This window comes from Mustela erminea, chromosome 12, assembly GCF_009829155.1.
Source record: "Mustela erminea isolate mMusErm1 chromosome 12, mMusErm1.Pri, whole genome shotgun sequence".
NCBI classification, from domain to species: Eukaryota; Metazoa; Chordata; class Mammalia; order Carnivora; family Mustelidae; genus Mustela; species Mustela erminea.
The window spans coordinates 53,398,273-53,412,127 of NC_045625.1; the positions used below are offsets into that span (position 1 = coordinate 53,398,273).

Below are 13,855 nucleotides of genomic sequence, written 5' to 3' on the forward strand. Positions count from 1 at the left end.
TGTTTTTAGATGAAGCGGATTCAGATAATTTGTAATTGATTCTTTTATACCTGTTTTTTTTTTTTTCTTTTGTGAAGGCCCAAAACTAATATATTAACTATATTTAAGGCTATGGGGAGAGTAACAGAAGGGGGAAAGAAAGAGAATTTCAAAAGGCACAGGCTGCCAATATTCAGAAGAGGAAAATAAATAATGTTTAGCAGTCTGGCAAACTCTTCAGCTAGGAAGATACATCATTATTATTCCAATTAGCTCATTCCAATAATGTTGCTAAGGACTTGATGTCAGATATAACAGTGCCACAGAATTAGTTGGCTAACAAAGAATAGAAATAGCCAGAAGATTTGATTGCAGGTAGCTTTGAATGTTGGTAAATATTATCCTTCTATATAATCAATCTTAAAGTGTCCTGAGTACTTCCATTATTTATTGCTCTTTAAGCAGTATTTTCGACTTTATTCAATAACCTTTGTTTTTTGATATCTATTAAATCATTTATTTATCATGGTCACTTTAGAATGGATAAAAATTACTGGTGTATTTATTTAAGTTTTTGGATTTGGGGAAAAATAGTTGAGAATAGGCAAAAACAGTGTGAAATTAAGAAAAAATTAAGAAAAAAATGAAATGTAAATTATTTTTAATGCTAATATGATGGTAATTTGGCATGTCTGTGGATGCATCCTGAAATGGTGGTGGAGATATCATCACTTGGTAGTTTGTTTTTTCTTTTGCTTGAAAGTAATAGTTTCAGATATAATATAATTAGTTTATATTTATGGGAAAAGAAAAACAGCTTAAGAATATTATTATTGGGGTACCTGGGTAGCTGAATTGGTTCAGTGTCCCGACTCTTGATTTCAGCTCAGATCTCCATCTCAGAGTCCTGAGCTCAAAAAAACCCCAAAAGAGTACCCTGTTACTCTAACAGTTGTCATTTGAATGTGTCAGCATATCTCTGAGCTTTTAGTTATACGTAGAACGTGGAATCCTCATAAGAAATCTTGACCTTGCTGTGCAGTATCAGGTCTACTGAATATATGTCTTTGTTAAATTTGTTCATATAGCTAGTTACTTATAAATATTACAGCATTTAGCGTAGAGGACTTAGCAGTATTTATTTCTCTCTGACAATGGTGTCATCACTTTGAGTTTAAATGGTTACAGCCCAGCAGCAAATTTATTGTCTCACTCATCTTTTCTTCTTCTTCTTTTTAAGATTTATTTATTTTAGAGAAAGAAAGAATGTGGGGGGCTGGGGAGGGGCAGAGCGTGAGAGAGTGTCTCAAGTAGTCTTCGTACACGGGGCTCGATCTCACGACCCTGAGATCAAGATCTGAGCTGAGTTCAAGACACTTAACCAACTGAGCCACTCAGGTGCCCATCTCACTCATCTTTGACCGAACATCATATGTTAAATGGTAAATGTAGCAAGAAAATATAGTATCTTTTTCTTTATTATTGTGTCAATTTTTCTAGAGTTTTTACTACTAAAGTATGGGAAGGCAGACAAAATGGTTTTTCTAAAATATTTTAGCCTCCGCCATGAAACTGGCTGTCAGGTGCCAGTGCAGTTTGCTCTCTAAGAAAACTACAATTATATCTGTATCAGAACTTAACATGTCAACCTGAACCCTCAATGATAGCCATTAGTTAGGTGTGAATAATGATTTTTTTCTCATTTAGATATTAATTTTCATTAGAATTTAATAAAACTGAAAAAGGACATTTTACTTGGGGGCTGGATGTGAAAGAGGGATGTACAGAACAGTCCTGTAACTTCTCTGGGATATTATGATCAAACTTAAGGCTTATGCCCAAAAGTGCTGATAACCATACAGATATAATAGGATCTTACTTTCTGTAAGAGTAATTGCCACAGGGCTCTAATTTCAGCATGTGATATTGGTTTTGAAGCCATTTTGAAAATTCAAATCAGGTTGTGATACAACCTATTTTTATTTTTTAAAAATAAGGAAAATCAGATCCCTTACAGTAGTGCAGTGGGGGGAAGAGGGAGATTTTGTCCCCTATTCCCCCAGAGGACATTGGTCACATCAGGAGACATTTTTTGGTTGTCACAGATCTGGGGAATGCTTCAGGCATCTTAGTGGGTAGAGGCCAGGGATGCCGCTAAATATTCTAGAAGGTTAGGGTAGTCTCCCCAGCAGAGAGTGATTCAGCCCAAAGTACCCATCATGCTGAGGCTAAAAAACTTTTTAGTAACAGGAAGATCCTAAATGTGTCAAATCTTGTTAATTTTCAGATTCATTTCATAAAAAACACAGAAAATTACTTAAAAATGGCTTATAAACAAAGATTGCTTCCTACTGGCACTATAAAAACTTATAGTTTATAATAATGTAAAATTTTATTTGTGAAACATGTTTACTTTAAGAAATTACAAAAACTACTCATTTAGTCATTTAACAAATATTTGTTGAGTGTCTACTATGTGCATTGATCCCAGATCTAGGCTCTGAGGATGCAGCAGTGAATAAAACCCAGTTCTTGCATTAAGGAGCTTATATTCTAGTTAGAGGAGACAGGCAATAAACAAATACATAACATGCAAAAAAGTACTATTAAGCGTAATACAGTTGGGTAAGGGAGAGAGATTAATGGTTGATAATGCAGCCAGAGAAGGCCTTTCTCAATAGTGACACTTGAGGAGCGACCTGGAACCCAAGCAAGTCATTGATATTGGGACGAAGAGCATTCCATGGAGAGGAAAGGACCTGGGCCAAGTCCCCCTGGGGTGGGAGCATACTTGATATTTTCAAGGAGCGGTAAGAAGACCAGTCTGCCTTGAGTGGAACAAGCTGGGAGAAGGTAGGAGGAGCTGAATTGAGAGCAGTGAGGGATAGAACTGGAGGTTGGAGATGGTTTTTTTAGGATGTTTGGTGGTTGGGACTCTGGAAACTATTAGAGGGTTTTGAGCACAGCTACACAAACTCATTTACATTTTAGAAAGAAAACTGATGGCTGGGAAATAAATTGAGGGAGAACAAGGATGACAACACTTAAGACTAGTTGTGAGACTATTAAAATGTAGTCCAAACATGAAATGACTGTGGGAGTAGTGGAAGTGTTGAGAGTGAGCTATTACAGTTTGAAGAGCTAAATGATTTGGTGATGATTTGGATGTAGAGTATGAAATAGAATGTGCTAGGTCAAAGATGATCACAAGGTTTCAGGCCTGAACAATGGGAAGAATAGACATATCACCTCCTGAGATGGAGAAGCCTGGAGGAAGAGTTGGTTTTAGGAGTAAGTTAAAGATTTTGGTTTTATGTGTTTACTTTGAGGTCCCTCTTCTGTATCTAAGAAGAGATGTTGACTAGACAGATGGAGGGAGCAGTTTCAGTGGAGTGATGTGAGCTATAAATCTATGAGCTTTCAGCATAAAGATGGTATTTAAAGTCATGGGATCTCATAGGAGATTTTCTAGGGAGTAAGTACACATTGAGAAGAAAAGAGGTCTGAAGACCAAGCCCAGGGCACTCTTAAAGTTTAGAAGACAGAAAGATGAGGATGAATCAGAAAGGTGATGAAGAAAGTGCAGCCAGTGAGCCAGGAGGAGAACAGTGGTAAAGGAAAGGGTCAAGAAAGTGGATGATGTACTGAGGAAAGCTATGGCAGTATACTGTGGAGTGTAAACAAGCAGGGAGTCAGTGGAAGTGTTGGGGGAAGACAGTAATAAGTAGTAGAATGGTGGCTGGGTCAACAGATTGGAGGTCCCACTGATGCTGACAGTTTGTTAGCATCATTGGCCTACAGGGAGTTAGGCTCCAGAGGTAGGAGGTTGGTATTCAGAGTGTGCTGTGCTTGAGCTTGCATTTATGGTGTGGGTACAGTTATAGGAAGCAATATGATACAGGGTTTAATCATAGAATTTGGATCAATACTAGATTAGGATAGAAGATAAAATTGTTGAAAGAGGTGAGTTCAAGGAATTCACAGACCCAAGTTATCAGAAGACTTATTTGCTAGATCGTGAGTGGCCAAATCAAGCTCGTGGCTTATTTATTTCATCTAGCTTGCGTCAGGAAGCGCCCCACTGCTCACTAGTTTTGTAACATTTTGAAAGTTTCAATGACAGCATTACAGAAGATGGCCAGATGGGAATGTCGCTGTTTATTCCATGTAAGCGCCCCTCTCTTCCTCTGTCGGTTTGTGCGGCATGCGTGTGTACATGTCGCCTGTATGTTTCTTCTTCTCTGTTTATCTCTGCTATCGCTGTGTGCAGCAGTCTCTGTGGGCGCTGCTCTGCACCTCCACGTGTTGGGGGAGGAGACTCTGCCTTCCGACTGGCCCGGGAAGAATGTGGAAGATGGGCTCATGGAGCAGTGGGACTTCCCCTCTCTCCTTTTTTCCTTCTGTCTCATATCCTTTCTTATAACTTACTGGACATTTTTGTCTCTCCTTTCACAGACCATATGTAACCTAATTTTCTTTTGCATGTTGCTTATATGTATTTTAAAAGAGTTTTGTTTCTATTTATGAAATTGAAGTATTTTTCTAGTGTACATTTCAAGGTCACAGCTTTCTTCTCAGTGTAATTTCTTTTTTTGTACCTTCTATATTGTAAAACACACCTACAGAAGAGTATACAAAAATAAAAACAAACAGTTCAGTGAATTATCACAAATTCTCCTTGAGGAGTCCTTATAAGATTTATTCTTTTTGTTATTAGATAGTTCCTTTTCATTGCTGTATTACTGTAAATTTATTCATGGGTGCAGTTGACTCTTGAACAGCACAGGGGTTAGGGGACCCAACCCCTGTGCGGTTGAAAATTCATGTATAACTTTGACTCCCCCAAAACTTCACTGCTAATAATCTTACTGTCGATTGGCAGTCTTAACAATAAGATAAACAGTCGGTTAACACATATTTTATATCGGTATCATATACTGTATGCTTACAATGAAGTAAGCTAGAGAAAAGAAAATGTTATTAGTAAAAGTGTAAGGAAAAGAAAATATACATATAATATAGGAAAAAATCTGGATATAAGTAGACTGGTGCAGGTCAGACTGATGTTCAGGGGTCAACTGTATTTCATTTAACTTAAGACTATTTATTTATCCATTCTGTTGATGGACACTTGCCTTGTTTCCAGTTTGGGGCTCTTACGGATAATGGCCAGGAAGTAGCCTTGTCTCTCCTGTATGTGTGCAGGTATTTCCCTTGGACTTACAGCTAGAAGTGGATAGTGTTCAAAGGATATATCTGTGTTCCTTTAGACACTGTTACCCAGTTTTCCAAAATGGTCCAATGAATTTAAACCTCCACTAATAGAGAATATAAGTTCAGAGTGCTTCACAGCCCCACTAATACTTGTCCAGGTCTTCTTCTTTTTTTTTTTAATATTCTATTTATTTGAGAGAGACAGATAGAGCATGAGCCGGAAGAAAGGAGAGAAGCAGGCTCCCTGCTGAGCAGAGAGCCTGATGTGGGGCTCCATCCCGGGACTCTGGGATCATGACCCGAGCTGGAGGCAGATGCTTAGCCAACTGAGCTACCCAGGCATCCCTGGTTCAGGTCTTCTTAAAGTTAACCATTTTGCTGGAGATGAGCAGTACTTGATTGTGTTCTCATTTGTGTTTCTCCAATGACTAATGGTGTTGAGCCCCCCTTTCATATGCTTACTGAACATATGAATAGCCTATTTCATGCAGTGTACCTGTGTAAGTATTTTGCCTATGGTAGTGGTGTGGGGGGAGCAGCTATTTGACTTTTTTTGTTTTTTGTTTTTATCTAACTGTAGAGCATTTTAGATTTGAGCTCTGTTTTGAGTATGTGTAATAAGTATTGTCTGCTCTCTAGCTTACCCTTTCTCTGTTGATGGTATTTTTTGATGAACAGGAGTTTTTAATTTTCATGTACTTCAACTTATCAGTCTTTTCTTTTTCAGTTCGTGCTTTTTGGGTTCAATTTAAGAAGGCTTTTTCTATCCCCAAATCATCAATATAATTCTCTTACGTTGTCTTCCAAGTATTATATTCTTTTTACATTTCCACCTGGAATTGATTTTTGTGTTTCCCATGAGGTATGAGTCGGGTTTCATTTTCCTTCTCAGATGGATAGCCAATTGATTTAGCACCATTTATTAAAAAAGATAATTCTTTCCACTCTGCAGTGCCATCTTTGTCAGAAACGCAGCCGTCTATGTGTGTATCTGTTTCTGGTTCTTTCTAGTTCGTTGGTCTATTTGTCTGTTCTTGTGGTTGCAGCATGCTGTCATAACCATAGTTTTATAGCAAATCTTCTTATCCAGTGGAGACTCCTCTTTTTCATTATTTTTGCTCCCTCAGGAGCCTTTTTAGGCCTTTTCTCCTCTTCCCTCTATGAAATTAAATACTAAGGAATAAGATTTTGTCAGGTAGGATTGATTTGTGTATGGCCACAAAACTATTGAAGTAGGTGATTTTTTTTTCCCCTGGAAGCACCAGTTTTCTCCCTCCTTTGGGGGCCATATTACTTATATTGAGAATGCATGCAATAAACCAAACCCTCCCACCATTTTCTTTTTATATAGGAGTGGTATGGTATTTGTTGTGTTTTGTTTGTTCCCATGAAATTTAGATACAGCTTACTTAGCAATTTGTACAAAGAAAAGTAACCTAGAGTTTAAAAAAAAAAACAACCTTTTATTAAATTAAAAAAAACCAAACCCCATATAGTCTACCATTAGTAGATTATATGCTCTGCCAGTGGGGATTTTTATTGGACTTGTATTAATTTTATACATCAGTTTGGAGAGTTGACATCTTTAACAGTACTGAGCTTCCTGATCGTAAGCATAGCATAGCTCTAAGAAGAAAATTGCTTCAGGAGGAAATTGGAAACAGGAGGAGTTCTGTAACCATGAGTGAGTGGTTAAAACTTGTGCAAGAAATATTCACAGATTTATCAGTGAGTTCTACCTCTGTCAAATATGAAAGGAAACAATAATTCTAGTCTTATAAAAACTCTTTTAGAAAGAAAAGAAAAAGAGGGAACTCTCCCCAACTTGTTTTAGGTGTTTAGCATATGTTAAATACATAACTTATCAAAGATAATGAAGAAAGAAAAAATTATAGGCTAGTCTGATTATGAACATAGATAAACAGCCTCTACATAAAATATTAGCAAACTGAATCTGGATATATACATAACCAGCCTTATCCAGTTGTGTTTATCTTAGACATGAAAGGCAGTTTTTACATTAGAAAATCAGTATTTTTATCACATTAACAGATTAGAAAAAAATCATATGTATGCAGACAACTATTTAGACAATAAAATTAATAGCAAAACCATTTATAATAGAAACAGGAAGTTCCTGAATTAAATATGGCCAAAAAAGTACAAGACCTCTGTGGGAAAAATATGAAGCTTAAGAGAGAGAGAGAGACAGAGAGAGGGGGAGAGAGAGAGAGCGAGTGTGTGTGTTTCTGATTGTGTGTGTAACTTGAAAGACTAAAGAAATTTTTTCTGAAAATACAGATGGATATCCATATAATAAAAGTAAATTCAGACCCCTGTATTACACTGTGCAGAAAAAGAATAAACAGCAGTTCCAGATGGATTAGTGACCTAAATGTGAAAGGCAAAGCTACAGAGCTTTTAAAGGCTTTGGGTAATAATGTAGGAGAGTACCATTAGTACCTCAGGATTGGAAAGGCTTCTTAAACAAGAAATGAAAAGCACTGAAGGAAAAGATTGATACATTGGTCTACATTAAATTGAAACCCTTGGCGTTATCAAAATATGCCATAAAGACAGTGAAAGCATCTGCAACATACAACTAAAACTTGGTTGTATCCAAATGGCAGGAACAGTGAGTCAGTAACCTTTACCTTCAGGGTAGGGATGAGGGAGAGAATGTGATGGGTAGGGAATGCACAGATGAAAGCTCTGTGTGCTGTCACATGTTCTCATTCTTGAGAGGATGGTGTGACTTTTCTCGAAACTCAACTTACATCTTATGCATTTCCTGGATATAAGCACATCGCTTAACGAAAAATGGGGAAAATGAAAATGATAAAGGAATACAGTTAGAATATCCGTTTGCTAAGGCTGCCATAACAAAATGCTGCAGACTGGAAGGCTTACACAACAGAAACTCCGTTTCTCGTAGTTCTGGGCTGGATATGGAAGAGCCTGCAGTCAGCAGGTTGGGTTTCTTAAGATGCCTCTGTCCTTGGCTTGCATCTGGGCCACCTTATCGCTGTGTCCTCACATGGTCTTTCCTCTGTGCGTGAGCATCCTGGTGTCCGTGTTTCTTGGTTTCCTCTTATAGGGACACCAGTCAGATTGGATTAGTGCCACTCTAAAGAACTTGTTTTAACTTATTCTCCTCCTTAAAGGCCCTGTCTCCAAAGACGGTCACATTCTGAGGTACTAGGAATTAGGACTTCAACATAAGGATTTAGGGGAAGATACATTCAGTCATAACACTGAATATGTAGGAAACATCTCGAATAGCACACGGGTTCTTGTGATTTGGATAAAGTTTTCCAAGCGAATTTTTAGATCCCAAAAGTGCTACATTAAAAAAAAAAAAAATCTAAAATAAAGTGAAGATGTTATGCTCTGAAGAACTTTGCTAAATGACCAAGATTTGGATTTAGTACTGAACATGTTAATTATGTGTGTGCAATCTTGGAATGCAGTTGTGTTTTGAAAATGTTAAGAGTGATAAAAAGAAATTTCTCCAAGTATTTTACTGTTTTACACGAATACTCTTAAATCCAAATGTGCAACCTGTGAATAAATGTAATATTAGCGTTAGATCTTTTAATCTCATCATCCCCAACATTTATAAATTCTAGCTGGCAAAATTTGTTTAAAAGCTTTTCACTGGGAGAAGAGAAGATGCTTTTTATTTGGTCATATATGGTATTTTTATTACACCAAGCTCTACTGTAACACCATATGTGCATTTCTGAAATTCACCCTACTATGCAAAATTATGCAGTGAAAACCACAGAGCTTATGGGAAGAGGGAGGCACAACACTCAGAAACTTTGTCAGTGACACTCAGAAGGGTCAGAACCTAATAAAATCAGCAGCATGGTTTCACACCTGTTAAATAGTTAAGAAATACACAAATACGATACTGAACTTGACACTTCACCTTAGAAGAGAGACCTGCTGTGTTGGTGTGGCAGCGGGCATCAGATGGGTTGCAGTAAGTGATGGAAGGAGGGTCATCTGAAACCTGAGGAAAAGTTGCAATAGCAGATGTGGGTGAGTGCGGGAGACGGTCAGTTGCGGTGGTCACTAGGTGTTCGGGAGTCTGCATGCGTTTTGTGTATTCCCGCAGGCCTTCGTTTAGCTGGGTGCAGTCTTCCATGTTCATTTAGGGTTTCTCGTGGATGAAGTCACACACAAGCAACACAGAATTCTCGCTGTGCTCAAGTTGTCGTTTCATGTACTGACCACGTTGGAACAAATTTGTGTTTTCAAACAGCGGTAGAGCAGAACTTCCTGCACGTAATTTCTTGTATCGTGCATAGCTCCATCTTTTCATGGTCCATGATTTGTAAGGACTCTGTGTCAGGCTCTTCTCACTGGGCATTTGAAATGACTGCCTGATTTCTGACTGCTGTATGAACTGAGTGGTTTGGGTATAGACTCCGATTTCTGCTTGAGTCTGGTGGGTGGTCATTGTGCTACACCGAAAAGCATCAGTTTTTTTTGTTTCAAGCAAGCTCCTTATGTTCGGTGACCTCCCTATTTTTGATGTTGCTACCAGGATACCCTTAAGCCTGAACCTGATTCAGTGTTGAAAAGACAGGTGGATGTTTATGTTTTGTGGGGGGTCCTTCCGTTCATCTGTTGCTTCTGTCCATTGTGGAAGTATTACTACACAACTTAGGAGCAGGAGATTTCCAGAGCTCCATCTCACTGCTCTGGTCTGTCTGCTTGGTTACAGAGAAAATGAAGTGCTTCTTGTTTTCCTGTCTTTCCACCACTTTCTTGGGTTCACTTTTGAGACACTCATTTTTATGCCGCGAGCCAGGAAATCAGCGTTCGCTCACAGCATTTACATTTCTCCTTCCTGTCTAGGCACTGCTTGGTGTTTCCACAGTCTTCTGCATGCATCCCTGTTAGAGCATAGATCACACTGTTTTGGAGTTTCATGAAGTTGGCTTCTCTCTCTAAATAAGCTGCAACTTTTTCAGGGCATGGACCATATCTTTCTCGTTTTTACTTTTTTCTGTTACTTAGCGCCGCGCTTGGCAGTGGTAGTCGAGTGGATGGATGGATGGATGAAGTAGGCTTAAAGAGAACTTGTCCACAAGATCCCATCATTAATATTTGCCCCTCTTTTTGACTAAGTGACATAATCTCGGCTATCTTGGTCACCTGAACTTCAATACTGTGAATCAGGCTTGTGCATTCATTCTTTAGAAGTATAATAATAAAATTTCCTTTTGTGTAACCAAAGATTGCACACTGTATGTTTTGTTTGTGTTTTTTGGAGGTTTTTATTTTCTTTTGGTTTTTGCTACAAACAGTACGTAAGTGTGGCTAATTTGCAACTGTAAGATTGAGGTTTTTTGACACGAGAGCAGTAAAAATCCCATTTTTTGGTATGCTACTATAAATTAAAAGCAATTATTTTTGAAATTTTCAAATATTTATATAGTGGTTAAGTGGAGTAAACTCAAAAGGGGGAGAATATTTTTTAAGATATAAGGAACAGTGTTATGGGTTAATTCTTGAGTGTTACTGAAATTATAAATAACTTTTCAATTTGTTTTTAAGTCTTTCTTTTTTCTTCTTCTTATAGGACCTCTTTGTTTTTAGACATGAATTGGCCATAATGAGACTAGCTGCCTTTATGGGCATTACTATGTTAGTTGGGATAACAGGACTTTTTTATACTCAACTAATTGGCATCATCACAGTAAGTATATTTTTTTAATGTACTGTATTTATGAACACATTTCCTAATTATGAACCTAATCCTAAGTGACAAAAGTTCAGATATTAAAGGAGAAAATTACCACATAGTCATTTATATATTTTTATTCCCATGTGCCTGTGTAATTTTAAAGTAGTGATAATCAATGTACAGAGTATATATACTCTTTTGTTTCCTGCTTTTAAAAATTTGCATATTCTATATGGCTACAGACTCATGTTTATAGTTTTTAATAGTTGGATATACTGTTTAGTGACTATACCATATTTTAATTAATAGTTTTCCTGTTGATCAGCATCTAGTTTGTAATCTTTTTTTTCTATATTACGAATAAGACTACTTTGAACATCTCTTTTTCCTCTTGAAACTATTTAAGACTATTTAAGATAAATTCCGAAAAATGGAGTTGCTGGTAGAAACATTTTATTAGTAATTGGGTCTTATTGTTATTTATTTATTTATTTATTTTGCATGCATTTATTAGCAAAGTAGGATTTATCACAACAGAGAGATTCAAAAAGTGAAAAAAATTACATTGAGTCAGGATGTGCAAGTTTGGTAATATGCTGCATTGTAGAAGATGTAGGTTAAGGTTTTCTCCTACATAGTTGATGGGGATAAATTGGCATAATCTTTTTGAAAGGTGAATTGTCAGTGTGTATCAGACCTTAAAACTCAGTCATTTTTGTCAACCTCTACACATTTGTTTTATAGAAACTATTTGTTGACGTGTATAAATAAGCATGTATGTTAAAAAAAGATCCCCACTGTTATATTCTGTATAGCATATGTATTGTGTATGTAAACATAAGTGTTTACCAGAATATGTTCAGTGAAAACAATGTATAGTAAGAAAAAAAGGTTATTAAAACTTACTGTGAAGTAACAGTAATCAAGAAAGTATGCTACTGACACAAGGATACATATATAGATAAATGACCTAGAATTGAAAGTCCAGAGATGTATTGTAAAAATAGTCAATTGATTTTCAACAGGAGAGCCAAAACTGTTGACAAGGGAAAAGAAAAGTCTTTTCAATAAATGCTGCTGGGGGGCGCCTGGGTGGCTCAGTGGGTTAAGTCACTGCCTTCGGCTCAGGTCATGATCTCAGGGTCCTGGGATCGAGTCCCGCATCGGGCTCTCTGCTCAGCAGGGAGCCTGTTCCCTCTCTCTCTCTCTGCCTGCCTCTCCGTCTACTTGTGATTTCTCTCTGTCAAATAAATAAATAAAATCTTTAAAAAAATAATAATAAATGCTGCTGGGATAACGAGATATGCACATGCAAAAGAGTAAAGTTGGGCCCTTACCTCACACCATATACATAAATTAACTAAAATTGGATCGTGGACCTAAATGTAGGATCTAAATTATAGAACTCTTGGAAGAAAACATAGGAGTAAAATTTGGAGTAGGATATAGTGTCTTAGATACGACAAGAAAATTACAACCAAGAAAAAAATGGATAAATAAAACTATAAACTTTTGTGCTTCAAAGTACACAATCAAAAAGTGAAAAGACAGCTCATGTAATGGGAAAGAATATTTGTAAATCCTATGTCTGATAAGGAGCTTTTTAAAATCTAGGATAGAGAACTCCTATAACGCAATACTAAAAACCAGCCTAAATAAAACATGGCCAGAGGATCTGAATGCATATTTGTTCAAAGAGGTTATACCAATGGACAACAAATACATGAAAAGATGCTCAACATCACTGGTTATCAGGGCAATGAAAATCAAAACCAGGATGAGGTGCCACTTCACACACACGGGGATAACTGTAATTAAAAAAAAAAAAAAGGTAATAACAAAGATTGGTCCAGACTTAGAGAATCAGAACCCTCACACACTGCTCGTGCGGACAGAAAACAGCTCAGATAGATAACAGTCTGGCAGTTCTTTAAAAAGTTACACATGGAATTATCATTTCATTCAGCAGTGCCTCTCCTAGGTGGATACCCAAGAGAAATGAAACATATGTCCGTGCAAACATTTGTACATGAATATTTATAGCAACATTATTCATACATAATAGCCCCAAACTGAGAACAGTCCAGGTATCTGTTAGCTGACAAACGGATATACAGAGTGTGGGATATCCGTACAGTGGATCTTATTCTGCCATAGAAAGAAGTGAAGTACTGGTACATGCTGGGAACACGGAAGAACCTTGAACAAGTCACAAAAGGCCCTGTATTTGTGGGGTTCCATTTATATGAAACGTCCAGAATAGGCAAGTCTGTAGAAACAGAAAGGAGGTTAGTGTTTGCCTGGGGGCGGGGAGCTAGCTGCAGGTAGTGGTAACTAGCCTTGGGATAAAACTGGAAGAGTGCAGTCAGGGAAACGTATCTCTTGTACAAACCTGTGTTTGCGTACTTTCTACGGTACTCATCATAACCTTTCCTCCCTAGGTTTTATAGGAAAAACACTAAACACACAGGAAATTATAAAGAATTTTATAGTGAATACCCAACCACAGTTAACATTAGAATATTTGTTTTATCTCATGTCGGACTGTCTGTCGATCTGTTATATGTTTTGATATGTATCAAAATAAATTGCAGGCATCAAATTGTTCACCATGCAGATAATTAATAGAGCTTAATGCTTATTTCTATTTTTTTCCTTCATGTTCTTATTGGCTGTTCATGATTGCATAATGTTTGTTCAAATTATTTTTATTGTTACTCAGCTTGAAATATTTTCTAGTATCTCGTGACTTCTCTAATGATGATAACATGATATTAAGAACAGTGGTGAAGAGGAGAGTAGGTCTTTGCCTAAAATCTTTTCTCTACTTTTACACTAATTCACAATTACTTTATAATCTGTCTGTAAGTTATGTCAGAATTACCAGATTTTACGAATTTTCACTTTTGGATTTACCAAAATCATTGGTATCTATTTATATACCCCAGAATGATAATTCTC

The 13,855-nt window shown here is 37.1% G+C and overlaps 1 protein-coding gene across 2 annotated transcripts in view; it reads left to right on the forward strand.

Moving 5' to 3' along the window:
- ZDHHC21 (zinc finger DHHC-type palmitoyltransferase 21) overlaps positions 1–13,855 on the forward strand; it is a 60,549-nt gene that overhangs the window by 36,914 nt on the left and 9,780 nt on the right. For both annotated transcript variants that reach the window (XM_032307118.1, XM_032307119.1), the window contains exon 7: positions 10,790–10,906. In XM_032307118.1, coding sequence (XP_032163009.1) covers positions 10,790–10,906 — 117 coding nt within the window. The remainder of the gene's footprint in view (positions 1–10,789; positions 10,907–13,855) is intronic.